Below are 17564 nucleotides of genomic sequence, written 5' to 3'. Positions count from 1 at the left end.
TGTTTACTTGGTGTTTGCTAAGAGACACACAATTATTAATCTGCTAAGATTTATTACTCCCCTTACCATTTAACTCATTGTATAAACAAACTGTTTGTGGCATAGATATGTAAACACAGTACAATATCAACACTATCGAGTTACATCATTATTCACCTCAACATCATTGACATAGTGTACTTCATCAAACACTACCCACTCCACATCACGAATGATATCAGACCCAGTGTACAGCATTGACCTGTGGGATATACTATATTAATACTCTAATAGAACATTCACTAAATTCAAGGTCCATTAATTTTACAGCACACACTTGATATTCAAAAATGGTAATGTAGAGACACTGATGTTTTCCTAAAACAAATTCTTGGATGACTGAATTTATTCAGATATGGAATCCAGCAGTACACACAATGCTGGTCATGAATTACTCTAATAGAACACACACCAGCTTTTATTTTCAATTCAGCAATAATTTGATTTGTTGCATTCACAACAAAGGAGTTACAACAACTCACCGCAGAATTTCAGTAGTCATAATGAGGAATGGTGCCTCCTTGTTGATCTGCACATCTCCTGTTAGTAACCCGACATTACTTACCCCGAATGTCAGTCGGAAGTCACGGAATTTTTGATTGCTAAGTGCTTTAATGGGTGAAGTGTAAATGGTCCTAAAAAGATACAAAAATATCACCTAAAATGTGCAATATTTTACAAGAAGAGCAGTAAAAACTAAAAATAGCCTTATTTAAATAAAATAACTCATAAACTACACAAAATGTCTGTCGGCAGTTTAAAGATTGTTTACAAGTACCTATTGTCTGTGTAAAAGTTGCAGGTAGTATCTTACAGAATGGATATCTATCAGGCAAAAAAATGGGTCAAATATTTCGCCCTCATGAAGAGTTGTGTTACAATGCACACACCTGGTCATGTGATCTCGACTGAGAGCAACAGCATACTCAGCAATCACTGTCTTGCCAGCTGAAGTGTGAGCAGCTACAAACACGTTGTCATGGCTATGAAGATGAAGAATGGCCGTTTTCTGGAATGGGTCCAACTCAAAATTCCACTAAATAACAAAATACAAATATACCATACATCACTGTGTGGGCCTGTGCACGTTCCTCACTGCATAGCACATATGCACACACGTACACACACACAAAACAAACCTTATGTGCCATCTTATCTTTAGGAATCTTGTTATGAAACTCATCAGCCGAGCTATCAGTAAGGTCAACCTGTACAGCCCACTGCTTAGCACTTTTCTTCTGTTCCTTTGGCTTGTCAACAACTTCAGCAACCTGCACATGTCACCAGTAAATTATTGTATTGTTGATTTAGTAATGTTACTTGTCCTTCTGGCAGTTCTAAGTCTTTCAGTGCAGCATCATTCTCCACTGCAGCAGCAACCTCCTGTTGTAATACACATCAGGATTAAAATTTATACAATATTGGCAGAGCTAATGGTCCCAACATAATCAAACGGTACAGTCATACTGTTTAAGTAGGAATCCAGGTAAAATTTTTACGTGCCGCCCAAAATTCCGCCTTTAAAAATTATCTTAGAGATATCTTACAAGACGAAAATCACCTTTACGGTATAGTACTAATCCATATAATACATAAAACAGCATTAAATACAACAAAACACTTACAGGTGGCTGGATACAGAATTTAAAAAAATCGCCATAACTTGAATTTTAGACCGACTGCCTGACCACAGTCGCAAGCCTAGAGGCCAAACAAAGCAGTGCATGGCCACCATTTTACACCACAAGAACAAATTCACCAGTGGGATATGCCTTTCGGGGCTCCGATGAATGTGTGCCCTCTGCGCCTTGTCTTTTCTTTTATCTTCAATCAGGCTGCTTGTCTTTTCCTTCATCCAACGAAACCATATCAAGGCGTTAATTATCAGTATCAACACTTTCTTTAAGCAGCATAATAGACGCCACAAGATTATTTAAGGCGCTTAGACTACGGCTAATGTACGGAGGCATAGATGATAGGTCACAAGATCATGCCCATTCTTCATTCTACGCATTATCGATCTATCAATTAAAACCACAATGACACACCCCTTTTACACTAGCTGTATTTCAGTGACCACAAACTTTCAATTTGGAAGGCTGGCTCGAGATATGCTATAATTAATTGAAACCACGCCCCCTTTTGGGCAAGTGCACATCTTTGCAGGCTGACACAAGATACTCTAATACAGCAGTCACCCTAATAGAACAGTCACATGTTTATAGCTAGCTGTATGCCTAAACAAAAAACTAAGCAAACTAGTATATTAAAAATTATAAATTTTAAAAATGAAGTAGGAATCCAAGCAATAAAAAGTAGTGAAACAAGAGATGAACAATGGTAGCTATTACAGCATAGCTCGGTGGGAAATCCTACTTTGGCATTGAACACAAAATAATTGCTATACCATGCCAAAGTAGGGATTTCCCACTGAGCTATGCTGTAATAGCTACCATTGCTTCATCTCTTGTTTCACTACTTTCTATTGCTTGGATTCCTATTTTTAATATACTAGTGGACTGACAGAAATTACACATTTTTGAATTAACTGGTTATCAGTCTCCATAACAGCTATAAGTATGATGGGTATATGGGAAGTTTGGTGTTATTGCCATAGGGTTGGAGGCCTGTTTGGTCACATGACTTTGCTGATTGGCTTACTGCACTGACCATCATACCTTATGACAGGTTAATTAGTCTAAATTGTTGTAGAATTGTCATTGTATGATGGAGCAATTAAAAAAGGTCACATGATACCACAGAAACCATAAACAGGGATAGTGCTACAAAAGCTGGTAATGCCAGCATCTTATCTCTGACTTCCCTTTCAGATATTCCACATAAACAACATGACTGAGGCTGTTACAGGGGACACTACCTACAAGAATGTTTTACTCAAGCAATTATAAAGTCATAGCCTTAACAATTAGTGCAACACATGTAGTTTCTATGATATCCCTACAGACACAAATATACAACCTACAGATTGTAAATTAGCAACTGAAAAATTTGTTCAAGGTCTGGCCAGTAGTGAGTCAGATTCTGAATGCTTGCTGAGACAGCAGCCAGAGCTGTTCTGATATATAGCTGATAGGACGAACTTTTCCATCTGCCCAGAGTTTGTATAGCCGAAGCTTGAATGCTGTGATGGTGGCAGCTCCTATTTGAAAACTATAGTTCTGAGCTGGGAGGCCAGCCTTAGTTAGTGCAGACCTTATTTCCAACACAAGTAAGGGTAAGCCATTGTCACAGATAAACAAGGCCCCTGGTTGGGGCCTCACCTTGCCAGATATGCTAACAATGCAGACACTAGACAGATGTCATCACCTGTTCTCCCTATGACGACTTTGACACCTATTCTGCCCTAGCCTGTCTTTGACTGTTTCAGATTCAATGATATCACTGATGGATTAAAATTGTTGTCTGTCAAGAGAGATCACTCATGGACTCATGGACAAGTGTGTTCTGGGGTCATATGTTGAACTGAATGTAATCTCACCTGAGCAGCAGAAAGAGAAAAATGTCACTGATGAAGTTGCCCATAACATTGTGGCATTAAAAGAGGGCTTTGATTGAAACTATACTCCCTTCAGTTTTCGAAGGATAACTGGAGTTATCGGCAGCCGAGCATGGAGTACTTTCCCGTTTAACTTTGACACCTTTTAGTACTTGCCTAAGACATGGCATCTGGCCCACTTGAGGATCGCCTGGTCTATGAGAGATCTGTAGTTGCTGAACACCAGAAATGTAGGTACTTATGGAGTTATGTGCCAAGCCCTGTTGACTGAGTCATGTTACAAGGTAACAGAGTGTGTTCTCATTGGCTGGGAGAGGATTGAGGTTGAAACTATTACAAAAGGTGAGATAGCAATGTTCAGCTGCAGCATAGGTCTTGTGAGTAGAGAGAGCCAAAGTATCCTCGAACAGCTTTATCCAGCTGATGGATTTCCAGGTGAGGTTCTGTGTCACCAGGGTGATTAGTGGGGGAGGAATTATTGAGGGAATGAGACAGTGCTTGGGGAGCCTGTGAAAAGAAAGAAGACATGTTGTTTCTAGATAAAGCATCAGCAAGTTTATTGTCTTCTCACCAGCTAAGTGGACCAGAAATTGTGATGGGCTGCAGTACAAAAAAGACCAATAAACAAATCAGGTGTGTCTTAGGTAAGTTGATTGCTTCTACCACTACTAGGTTGTCCACTCTGAACAGTACTACTTCGCCTGACCAGAACTTTTCCCATATGCAGAACTTTTCCCATATGGTGACAGAAAAACAACTGGTATCAATTCCTTGATAGTGATGGAGAGTGGCTGGAGTCTCTGACACCACACTAGTGTAGGGTTCTGTAAGCTCCACAATCCCATGACCCTGATACACCAGAAAACACTGACACATCTGCAGATTGTCAACCATAGGAACTACGACAAAAGATCTGGAGCATTTAAGTGAATATTGTGAGATGGGCTGCTTCCAATTTCTTGTATGGAGAACAATCTGTGGAGGAAAGGTCTGTCTAGGCAGATCATTTTTGTAGTATTCCCAACAAGCTCTGAAGGTCTTTCTTGCGAATGGATTTCTTCAAAATGTAACACTTTTCGATGCAGCCCATAAAAGCTCTTTAAACATGACGGGGTAGTCTGAGCTGCAGTGCCACTGTGTCTATCTCTAAGGTCAAGCACTGGGATGGCCTTTTGCAATACGCGAATAATATTTTAGTTCCGTTTGCAAGAACAGACACTTATCAGCACTTGTTCGGACCTAATGCTTGTAATATCTGGAATAACTTACCTAATTACATCAAAGAAATTACCTCTATTGAACAATTTAAGAATCAAATTAATCAATTGTAATTGCATAAATCTCCCCCCCTTGTGTAAAGTCTTCGCTTGCGAAGTTGACACAGTAATAATAATAAATAATAAATAAATAAAATGTAATTAACATATATATTCCATCTGGGAGGTGTGTTAGCAGCTTCTTCCAGCTCCTCAACACTAAAGGAGAGTGACTACTAGCACACAAGGTGCTCCCCCTTGGTGATCACTCAGAGCTGGTAGGTCTATGGTAGCAGCAATCATTCACCATCCCACTTTTGAAGCAAGACGGATTCAGCTGCAAGCCTGCACAGTGAAAGGACCAAGCAGTGATCACAACCTAAGGGGGAAATGCTGGCGCTTTATAAGTGAATGCTATTAAAGGTGTGGAATATTACAGGCTGGGCTGCTATATAGACCTATATCACTTTGATAGGGGGAGAAACACCCAAGAGCAAACACTTCAAAGGCTTACAACTAAGTGATATGTAATTTACTTGTTATACTATCGTGTTATTGAAAAGGAGAGCAAATGAACTATTTTATCATGAGTAGCATAAAGTTAAACAGTCTGGTGCCTTTTAGTGAGGCTGTTACTTTCCTGCTGGGGAATTGCAGTCTTTTCTCTGGTGTTATCTTCCACAATGGTAGCACTTGTGGGCAAACTAACATGGTTGGCAATCACAGTATCCTTCCACTTTAAACACACAACAGGAATTGTATATGGTGTAGCCCTTGTTTTTTGCTGTTGCCTCCTTGTGGGGTGGCTGCCGGAGGCCTTTTGCTTTGCTTTGTGTGTGCCCAGTACCTGATGAAATCTACGCTCATTTTTTATTCTGTAGCAAGGCAGTGAAATACATGCAGCAGCTGCAACAATTAGGTATGTCAATCAACATGCATTTAACTCTGATAAACAAAATACACTACTTGCTATCTTGAACAAGCAAAGAACCTGTGACAGTATCAGCAATTCAGCTGTAAGAAAACTTACAAGAGAATTATAACTTCTCGTTGTCCCGTTTTATGGTTGGTTACATCTTCCATGTCTCCATTCAGGGACAACAGTATTGATATACATGGAAATGCAAACTACAGTCAACACAATTAGTTTCTATTTATACTGAATAAGTGTCAAGGTAATACCTGCCACTCAACTCACACTATATGAGCCACATACAACATGCATACATGTGGAACCTGTACAAATGCAATACGTACAATGTATACTATTCTTTCTTTTTTGCAGTGTTCATGAGAAAAATTGTCAAATCGCGGTGACAACAGCAGTGACAGCTTTACACAGGAGACAACAGCTGGAGATTCCAAGTCTCAAGATTGTATGATATACCTAGCAGCATCACAGAATTCAGAATGCAATGTGAAATGCTTAGAAGGAATAGACAGGTTATGTCCCTTTTTGATGAGAAGAACAAGTTACACTAGTCAATGATTTAAAGCAGATGTTGTTCAATGTTCGTGGTACATGTACTAGTCTCTTGTCCCTGAAATCTCCTCAACTTTAACATGGCAACTCTGATGAAAGAAACATGTGCTTCTAAAATTTACTAGTATATAAGTACAGCAGTGAAACCTCTTGACATTAGGCTCAATAGAAAAATCTATACCAAGCCAAAATTTAGTCCCATCATGTCTGGCTGGCTCTGTACATTCTTTACCCACAATAGAGGAGATAAGGTATTTTATTTCGTAGTGAAATAACAGGCCAATAAGTCACTGCTCTACAGAAGTTCCACAATACTTGTTCATGTATTCACACAGGAGATACAGAATTATAGCGTGGTTTTCCTCAATAGGCAGGAGAGTATATCCCTGAGTGGATTCACACCTTATCCTTTACCGCAAGCCTTAGGGTAAGTCTACCTCAAGAAATTTTATGCTTTTTTTCTGTGGTGTCGATGTACATTGTAAACTGGAATAACTATTGATCTACACCCTGTACATGCTCTCCTTGTGTTATTATTGCATTGGCAGTTTTCTTTTTGCATATGGTGGCAGTCCTCCATTGTTTACCAATGATATCTTGAAACTCACCTTGTACATGCTCTTGTGATTATAATTAGTGTTGTATTGTATGGTTTTCATTTTTGTATATGGCTGGCAGTCCCTCTACTGTGTTGTGGTGTTGATAATCATCCACTTCAAGTTTTCAAGGTCTAAACTTGTTTCGTTTTTCCACTTTTTAGTAAGGAAGATTTGTCTACAAAAATACTGAACAATGTGGTTTGTTATTGACTCAGCTATCTCTAGCTATAGTGTTATAGTAAGTACTTATTTATTGTATGCAACAATGCTAACAAAGTATATTTTATGCTAGTAAACCTTTGGTTGTACTGGTTGAATTTTGCAAACATACGCTATAAAGTTGCAAAGATCATGACATCAGCATAACTGATTGTTGTGTGTAACATAGATAGGGCAGGTTGGTACCAGACTACTACCAGTGTGGATGTCATACTGTTAGCTGTAGAATTAGGTGTAGGTGGGCTGCTAACCCTGTCGCTTCCTCTTTGGTAGTATTGTTTTTCAGAAAGTAACACCTCCATGAACCTGGAAAAGGCCTGGATCCATGACAATATATCTGTTATGGGACTTTTTTTCTTTCTCTGTCCTGAATCAGATAGTATCTACTGTCCGGTGGCATTGACTGTTAATTCAGCTGGATGGGTAGCATCCTCTTCAAATAATGAGAGTGGGTTCACAAATTCTCATCATCTGATTTTTTTCACCAGCCTAGGAGGAATTCCTTCTGCCATGACCACTGAGGGTGCTGGGGTACTGGGTACGACATCAGATGTGCCAGCACTACTGAGGGGAGATGGCAATGAGGGAATGGATGGTACCAACAGTGGATCAATAGGCATTGACAGCCAGGATGCCAGAGGTACTCTAGCAAAAGGAATACAAACACAGAAGTTGCTGTCTTTTGGTCCAGTGGACCTGTGGGTCCTGTGAGTATAGTATTAAGCCATTTAGAGGTCGATGACTATTGAGATTATTGACTGACAGTGAGAGTTGTTCTCAACTTTTGCTTTGCTAGGAAAGTCGCTTAACAATGAGGTTTAACAGACTGGTTCTGTTGCCTTTGTCCAAGGCTGATGAATGCCAGCCTATACTGCTGAAAGCTAAATGTCAAATAGCCTCTGCTGTTTCAGGCCTGTAGCCAGGGGGTTCTGGAGAACTGCCATCTTGGGACAAAGGTCTACAATTTTAGTATACAAGTCCAAAGTTTCAGTCCATTAGCCACAGTTTACTGATTACCACTAATAAGTAGCAATATCAGCTAAATTAAGTGCTCCGAGTAGCTTATTCATTGCTTACAATGCAAAATTGAGATCCTCTATAATAGAGCAGTCAACCACTCTAATAGAACAGTCACATCTACATTCTCTTTTAAAACTGTATGTAACTACACCATCCATATAGCTGGTCTTGAGCTTGAATTTGCTGCCTAAAGATTGTGTTTTTATTGACTGAAATGCCACCAAACCCATTCTTTTAGTATCTATTTTCAAAAAATTTCCTGGGGGTGGGTGGGTGGGAGCATGACCCAGACTCCCCCTTAGTGTCCTTTGCACACCTTGATGTAATCATACATCATAGCTACCATACAAAAGGTCCACCTTTTGTTCTAAAAGAACCTACCCAGATAAAAGTCTGTTACAGCCCTGTCTGTTTGGAGCTGGCACTTGAAGTCTACCAGCTTCTGTGACATAACACTTAATCGAGCATCCACCTCTGGTGTGACTAGAGCTGTACCGATTCCACTTATTACCGATACTCCAAATACCAAGTACTCAGCTGGGAAGTATCTGCAAGTACCTTAAAGTAGCTACTTCATAGTGCACACATTTATTAGTAACACCATATATAGTGCATTTCATGGCATTCTTGTACAAGTGTCTATGGTTCATGTTTATGATGAAGTAGCCAATCAAGATTCACAAAGAGAGAAGTCACTGAAATGCAATGGTGCTTACAAAAACACAAATGTTCTAATAAAATGTTCTATTAGAGTTATTTACTGTTCTATTAGAGCATATCGATCTTTTCCTCGTAAAGTGTTTTCACAGGTAAATCAGTGATAGTTATTAGTATTATACCTGATGCTTTCAGGTGTCCATTGTGCTAGTAAAATAAGCAAGTACAATCAAATGTTATTGTAATCTCGCACGTGATAAGAGCAGCACTAGGTGCAACCTCTTGCCATGAGTGCTGACCCATCAAAATGTTAGCCACATGTACTGGGTTTGCTATGATAGAGAAAGCTGGTGGCCAATAATTTAGCATTCTTGTTTGCTCCAATGATCAAGTCCATGCTGGTGGAACTAATTGCCTAACTGATGTATAAGTATACAAACCACTCCTAGTTGTCGAGACTTGCAAATTGGAACACTATAGACTGGTAACTAGATTATATTACAGGGCTTACCTTCATTGGCTGAGCTTATATTGGATGGTCTTGATGATGGCCCTGGGTCTCCTACTGCAGCCGAAGAACTGCACTGCAAAGGGTTTGTAGCTGTTGGGGAGGATTGAAAAATCAGTGCCACAGCTCCAGCAATCAGCTGAATTATCTCTGCTGATAGAGACTGGCATAACAACATGGCAGCTGAACTTGTAGCCATGACTGGTAGAGCAGGTGCAGCTGAAGAAAATGGAGTAACTTCTTCTGACATCCTCAAGTCTAGTGGCCTTGAAGCAAATTCAGAGACAAATTCCTGAAATTTCTTGCACTTATAACAACACAATGAAGTGAGAGATGCTGGCAAGTCTAGTTATATGCTGTCTAAGAATGTGTTTACCTTAGCAACCCAACACTTCCTGTGGGGTCTAAACCCTACCTATAACTTGCTTACCTTCTCAACCAAACTGTCCTCTCTGGTATAGGAATGATGCTGCCATAGCAACCAGATAAACACTTTTGTAGGACAAGGTTTGGGAAATGTGCTGCATTGGAAGCACCTTAGCAGGGATGGATGTTTGGTGTTGTCCTGCCAGTTAACCCTTGTAGTACAATAGGACTTTGATTATCCGAATCATAATTACTTGAACCCTTAAATATCCTAACAGTGCAGGTAACTGTTCTATTAGAGTATTTTGTCATAAGGTGTAGAGTAGTTGAATGGAACTCTGTGTATAAATGAAGGAGGTGGGGGGAGGACATGGCCCAGTCATGGTTTTTCTCTCCTTTCTTCACCTTTTCAAAAACACTTTATGTAGTAACTTTAAACAGGCTGTAGGACCAGGTGTCCTACAGACCTTCAGCACTTGTGCTGTAAATAGACATGCACACATGCAATTAAATTACTTATAGAACTTTGCGTGGGCGAGATCAAAGGAAAAAGTGTACTTTAAATTTCATAAAGTACACTGGCCAACAGCTTCATTGACCACAAAGAGTACTTTATTGCACCGCAAAGAGTGCTTTATTCGTTCAATAAAGCACTCTTTGTGGTGCAATAAAGCACTCTTTGTGGGCAATAAAACACAGTTGCCCACGTGCTCTAGTGCAGGCTAATAACCTGCGGGGCTCACGCCAGTACGACTAATCACCCAAGCCGGTGAAGGCTGATAGCCTCGCCGCGCTGAGTAATCAATCACCCCAGCCAATACGAGTTCTACCACTAGATTGCTTTTATAGACATACCTAAATACTTCAATGATGGGTGGGAGAAGGTAATGTTGCTGTTACGTTTGTTAATGTAAACGGACAAGTCCTGGAGATATCACGGAAATATTTCACTATGTGACTCACAATGGAATCGATTGTGGATTGCAAGCAAAACCTGCCAAAATACGCAATGAACGTCTACAATGCCAAACTATGGTGAAATACACATGAGTTACTTTGTTAAACTAGTTTGTGTGCGTTCAGGCTGCTAATAGTTCGTGCAACGCGTGTTAATTACAAGTCCTCGTGTATAGTGAAGCTACACGACTAGAAAGTTCCATAAATCATTTAAAGCATAGCCTTGCTCATGCTATATGAAAAATAAAGCATGAGGTGTGCAGCCAAGATGCTAATAAAGCACGAGGTGAAGCTGAGTGCTTTATTAGCATCGAGGCCAAGCGCCAAGTGCTTTATTTTTCAAATAGCACTCGCGGCTATGCTTTAACATATACATAAATTACAAAAGTACTACAATGAGTATTGTACTTCTTGTACATGTTCACAGTGATATATCAGGCATGAATGGCAGGTTGTGTATGGTCATTACTGTAACCCTTAGTGGAAAGTCTGTGACCGCTATCCGTCATTACTGTACGTCTAGTTTCTAATGGAACTTCTTTTATTCATGAAATTCATTGCTTAATCCCCAGGACATGTATTTTTACAGGATATATTGGCTCACACGAAATGTTTTCTGATGTGATTTTTTTTACTATTATTAACTGAACACTTTTATGATTATGATTGAACTGGTACACTGGTGTTCAGATAATGGAGGTTAACAATGATACAAAGCAATCTGCTTATTGTAGCCACCTGTCAGAAAGTTTTAGCCCAAGGCTGACTGACTAAAGCAGATTTCACCACACCAACTCACTTTAGAGTCTGTCTCTTCAGGGGCAGTCCCATCTCCTTCCTCGTCCTCATCTTCCCATCCACTCAGCTCAAACACATCAGCTGCCATCAGGTCAGCCAGTGTGGCCACCTTATTGCCACCTCCACCAACACCTAGCACAACAATACAATCGTACATCTCTGTGGCATTGCATACATAGTACTGTGTGGCCAGTGTTATATGATAGTATTTGTGTCTACTTACAGACCAAAATTAGTCACTAAACTTTAACATACATTCTATTAACATCTGCATGTATTACTACAGCTAACTTCTATCCCAAAAAGTGTATATACTCCAATACCTTTAGATCCAGCCTCTTTCACAGTACTTGATTCTGACTTTGAGGGCTTATCAAACTCTACACCATGTTGAAATCCTGGTGGAACTGTCTCCAAGTCTTAGAAGCAAAAGGAGAATGATAAAATACGTACTGCACAATGAAACCTCATTACCCATAGGACCAAAAATAGCCGCACAATAACAAATCAGTCATGTTAAAGTGGTGGAGATATCACTGTACTAATGTGCTGAAAATACAGTACAGTGAAGCCTTCATAATATCAGCACCTCGACACCAATCAACATGGTCCTGATTTTCATGTCAGTTTTTGTACTAAGGGATACTTTGGAACCATAAATAACAGGTGTCCTAACTTTTAGTGTCCACATTAAAAGGTTCCATTTATATTTCACCATGGTAATCATACCGTTTTCTAAGTCTATAAAGTCTTCTTCATTGCTCACCACTTTACTGACAATATCTGGTTCATCAAGACCACCTGCAGAGCAAACATTCAAATTAAATCAAACAACACTCTAAACCTGTTCACAGTAAAATATCATACCTGGCCAAAATGGCAGATCTGTTGATTCTCCTTTGATGTTCTGTGTAGGAGGACCGGGAGCTCTCTGCATCGATGTTGAATTCTTAGCAGTCAAGTTCCCACCAGAAATGTGCACCTATACAAACAACAAATAAAGTGTCACTAACGTAGTCTACAACACAGATATCAGATTTAGGTACTGTCATAACTATACAGGCACAAGTTCGCTAATTGCAAACGAATGTAAGAGCAAGAAATGAATACCAATAATTTATACACAAATTCAGCATTGGAGAGTATATGGCAGCACTTTACCTCAAAATAGGTAGCAGAAATATGACAGCAGATAATAGTAGCACAAAATTCAAACAATTGTTTGCTGTGAAAAATCACACCAGTTTTAATTATAAGCCTGAAGGTTTTACGGACAAAGGAACTGGTTTTGAAACACAATTAAGTATTAGCAATTCTTCATCTAAAGCATGAGACACTTACCATTAACCATGTGCATGACCAGTATAGGTGCATGCAGATACATTCCAGCTAACTGTTACCTGTGGTCTGACTACAATTAACGCACCATGTTAAGGATCTCCATGCTTGCACTATACATGTGTGACAATTGAGCACCAACTGTAAAGCTTAATTTTGATTACAGGCCTAGGTAAAGACCGGATTTAAAATGTTAGAAAAGAATAAGTTTTTTTATATGGCATTACGAAGTTTATAGCTAATTCTGTTACTATAAGTTATACTCTCCTATGGATATGAAACTAATATGTGCCACTTTTTTCTAGTTTCACATCCACTGTGAAACAAACGTCAACTTTATGCATCGTAGAGGTTCTTTTGACAATGACAGTGTTGAAATCTTCATGAGGAACTCGTTACTCACTGCGATGTGGCATCAATTTACTCATTTTATGACAGCATGTTTGGGCAAGTTATTAAAATTAGAAACATCATGAAAACAAACTAGGCCACACCTTGCATTACAACAAATGTATCAAACATATTGAGCAAGCAAAAATTGGTAGTTCTTCAAAGAATTTCTGAAATACTTACACAAAAATGTCTCACCAGAAATTAAGCATAGAAACCAGCCTGTGTCTGTACCTTTTGCCAGCAAAATCTATTACAAACAATGTATAAGACCTATCAACTTGATGCAATAACAAAGACAATCCTTTTCAGGCATGAAACTAGGACAGAAGAGCTGCCCTCTGCAGAAACATAAGTGTGCACTTGATTAGTTTCATGTCCATACTTGTATACTATGTGTGGTTAAACACTGTACACATAAGACAAACCCTAGGGGACTGTAATGTTATATCGCAAACTGTGACACATGTACTACCGTATCACTTCCAAGGGACAGAATATTTCCCGAGAGTACAAAAACGATTACAAGAGAGAAAACCAACATCATTAGTGATGAGCAAAATAATTGCACACATAAGTAAGGTGAATGAGTCCTTGGGCACACACAGCCACAGATGGGTGTAGCCAATTACCCCACAATGAGTGTGGAAGGAAATACAGTTAATAATAAAACTTAAAAACTTAACTACATACAAAATAAAGATCAACAATTAACATTTCCCTAACCATTCTGGGCTATCTCTTGCCAAGAAGATTCTTCTAGAAGAAGAAACTAATATTCCAGCTGCCAAATCAAAAATACGTCTGCAGCTAGATTTAGTTAATATTGACCTCATTCTGAATAAAGTTGACACAGTTTTGAAAAGAAGATAAAGATGATGTACGTGGCCTAAAACACTTAATTCAACAGTGCTGTAAAAATTGGATAGTTCCAGGCAATCAAATTCAGACAATTCTTGGTATTCTTTTCTCCCCTTACAGATTCAAGGTGTTCAACTGAGTCCAAGGGCCATGTCAGTTCTAACAGGGCAACTGACTCATTGTAAAGGACAATGTCAGGGCAATATGGGGTGATGAGGAGAAAAGAATTGTAGCCTGTGGGGAGTCACTAGCTCGCAATCCAGGTAATTCAGCATAAACTGAGACCATGTTCACTTCATTAATAACATTCTACCTCCTGACAAAAATCTGAAGAGGTAATCAGATGGTTTTGGTCTAAACTATTATATCTTTTACTAGAGATTTCCAACTAAATTAAATAATTAACATTCCATACATTCATTGGTAAGACAAATATTGTGCTATTTTTCAGGGTCATTTAAGTGCAAACCCCACCTCAATCAGTGGTTCCTATCAAAAGATATAAGGAAAAGAAGTTGACAGTGTGATGATTTTTGTGTACAGCATTTTCAATGCTTTTTATGTATATTGCATGGTACCAAACGCAATATTCAAAGTGTCATAAATCTAGATAGGAATAACAACATGAAATTTTCACTACATATCTATTTTATGAAGAACAGCATATGAACTAGGTAAAACCTCTCAAAAGTGACCACTTCTTTGTAGACTGACCACTCAGAATATTACATGAATAAAACAAGTGATTCACAAAGAAAACTGTGTGTAATGTGTAACACTAAGTATACACAGGTACCCAATGCATTTTCAGGGATAACTAACTAGAAAACTTAGTAATACTATGTAACATAGTAATTACTGGCATCACAAGTCACAATTAACACATACTTCGGAAACATGACAATCAGATAACAAAATGTAAGAGCAACATTATTTTTAAAATAGATTTGTTTGGACACTGTTCAGCTTTATTTGTCACATTGTAAGCACTAAGGATAATAATTATTATATAACACAATGACATCACTATACTACAAAGAGAAAATATAAATAGTTTCTGATCAAAATTACAATCACTGAAGCTGCTATAAAATGGATAAAAACAGCACTAAATACACCAGAATATAACAACAGGTACATGTGAAGCCATGTAAGGCTGGTATCACATGCCAGTCTCCACTTTTGAAAAGATTATATGCTCAACCTTGAACCTTATTTTGCAATTCCGTGAAAGACAACAAACTGCTCACCTTCAACCTATACTTGCATCGACGCAGGGGGAGCCTTGAAGCCCAGGGTGATTGTAATGCTGAATTCTGAACAGTGCTAGATGGCGATTTACCTTTAAAAGGGCCATATTTCCATCGTAATCCAGCATCAATCGTCTTTCTTCGTCCTCATCAGCAGCAGAATCACGCGGAAACACTCGGAAACTTCAGCTATCACCGGTGCCACATTCTTCCAATTAGAATTACGTATGCAATTATTTGTATGGGCTCCCTATGGGGATTTTTATTTCCCAAACTTTGATTTGCTATATTTCAATAAATACCACATGGATTTTAATCCAGTAAAGTGCATTACTAAGTACGAAGCATTGGCTACCATTAACTGGAACGGCAGCTTGTGAAACGTTTATTGAAGGTGTATAATTTAAGTAGCAAAAATATGTGTGAAAAATTGGTAGGTTGGAAATCGCTACTTTTATAATTTCAAGTCATCCCATTGCACTGTATATTTAAAAGTTACAACACACCTCAGCAAATCCCTTGTGAGCTCCAGTCAGTGGATCCCTAGTTACCACAATGTCTGTGTGTGGTGCTGTAGGTGTGACCGTGAATAGGGAGAGAGTATCAGGCTCACGTGGCCATAACCTGTAATGGTAAAATTATCAACCAGTCACTTATGTATGGATAATAATGAGCACATACGACGATAAGTTTATACCTCTGTGCTTTTCTGAAGTCGTGCACAGGTAAGAGCTGAGGAGAATGGAGGAATTTCTCCAACTCGCACTCGGCAGTAGCAGATAGTAAATCGTCCTGCGAACAGTTAACATGTTACCTACTTTGTATGTATATGAGAAATTTACCAAAGAGCCTTCCATTTTATTTGCTGAGATTTTAGCGCAGTATTCTCTAATATTTTTACAAGCGCTAATTGTAAACCGCACGCTATCTTATTAGTGCCACGAATACTTAATTTCAGAGGTATTGAAAGCATGTTTCGGGGCCAAAATCTTTGTCCTTACTATGGAGGTTTTCCATGTCCTTAATTCATAGCTAGTTTGTTGTCTAATGACAGGAAAGGCCGCTAAGTGCCTGTAGATACATCAGTCTACCGACAGTAGCTACAAGGCAAAACATTTCGTACAAAAACAAACAAAAGGACACAGAGACATGCAATAACAACAATCAACTAGCTATATCCAGCAGTGCCAGCAACAAAAAGCCACAGGTGAGGATCATACAGACAAAATCCCATGTCACTCATCAGTCCAGAGGAAAGGAGCCGTGTTTACAAAACTATATGCATGCATTATTGTTGAGATTCTGGTTGTAGAATGTAGAGGACATGATTGCGTAGGAAGTACATGTATTAAATTAAAAGTACTGTTTGAAAGATGAATCGTGTAGAGAGCTGGAGTGGTATACTGACATCAATATAGCAAAATACTGACAACAATGCTCTAGTGTAGAGCTCAATGTCGCTGCTTTTGGTCTACCTGCAAGTACTAGGATCATACCTACTTCAAGATTTTAAATCCAATGTGCTGCCCTACATTGCACAGATATATTAAGTACATTAAATATAATATTATATCTTTGTGTGTGTGGAGAGGGGGACCATACAGAGCAGCCATACTCAAGACAAGGTCTGACAAAAGCCTTGTTGGCTAATGACTTAGTAGTAGCTAAGCAATCAAACATGGCACAGCTAAGTGAGCTACTTTTCTGCAATGATCAGACTACTCAAGCTTGGTACTTAACTATTGAATTCGAAGCCCAGGTGCTGTCCAATGCAGCAAGTAATACTTAGTGGTGTTTTCTGATTGGTAATATTACACTTGTGAGGATTTACAGTCAGTTGCCACTTGACCATGAGACTTTTGCATAATGCCAACATCATCAGTGAAAATTCTTCTTGCAGATGAAGATTTAATGACAGACGTATCATTTACAAGCAAAATGAATAACGGCCCAAATGGATCTTGGTGGTTCATGATAAAACTGGAGGCTAATTGGATGGGTGACCATTGACAACTACTCTCTGAAAATGAGAAGTTAAGAGATGCCCTATTCATTGCGATGAAGTACTTGTGATGCCAATGCTTTCCAGCTTAAGCAGTGAACACTACTGTCAAATGTTTTTGCAAAGTCTAAAACAAGATTGACAGCTACTACTATGTCCCAGTGCTTCCACCCAACCATAACAACATCTAGTAGGTGAGAAATAGAACGTGATTTGCAAAATCCAGGACTGAGTAGCCTTGTCTAATTCAAACACTGGTACTACATTTGCTGTCACCGGGCAAAGAGCCAGTGCACACTGAAGG

At 39.0% G+C, this 17564-nt stretch overlaps 1 protein-coding gene across 1 annotated transcript in view; it reads right to left on the bottom strand.

Moving 5' to 3' along the window:
* LOC136268596 (superkiller complex protein 2-like) overlaps window positions 1-16146 on the bottom strand; it is a 22639-nt gene extending 6493 nt beyond the window's left edge. Inside the window, exons 1-12 of the mRNA XM_066063973.1 lie at window positions 16101-16146; window positions 15956-16050; window positions 15765-15882; window positions 12287-12401; window positions 12149-12220; window positions 11743-11838; window positions 11421-11551; window positions 1360-1422; window positions 1179-1310; window positions 930-1075; window positions 522-674; window positions 157-241 (exon numbers count right to left, since the gene is read on the bottom strand). Of these exons, the coding sequence (XP_065920045.1) occupies window positions 157-241; window positions 522-674; window positions 930-1075; window positions 1179-1310; window positions 1360-1422; window positions 11421-11551; window positions 11743-11838; window positions 12149-12220; window positions 12287-12401; window positions 15765-15882; window positions 15956-16050; window positions 16101-16115 (1221 nt within the window). The 5' untranslated portion in view covers window positions 16116-16146. The remainder of the gene's footprint in view (window positions 1-156; window positions 242-521; window positions 675-929; window positions 1076-1178; window positions 1311-1359; window positions 1423-11420; window positions 11552-11742; window positions 11839-12148; window positions 12221-12286; window positions 12402-15764; window positions 15883-15955; window positions 16051-16100) is intronic.
* Between the last annotated feature and the right edge of the window lie 1418 nt (window positions 16147-17564).

This window comes from Dysidea avara, chromosome 10 (assembly GCF_963678975.1).
Source record: "Dysidea avara chromosome 10, odDysAvar1.4, whole genome shotgun sequence".
Classification (NCBI taxonomy): Eukaryota; Metazoa; Porifera; class Demospongiae; order Dictyoceratida; family Dysideidae; genus Dysidea; species Dysidea avara.
The sequence above is the reverse complement of the archived record's forward strand: the minus strand, read 5'-3'. Positions and strand labels throughout refer to the sequence as shown.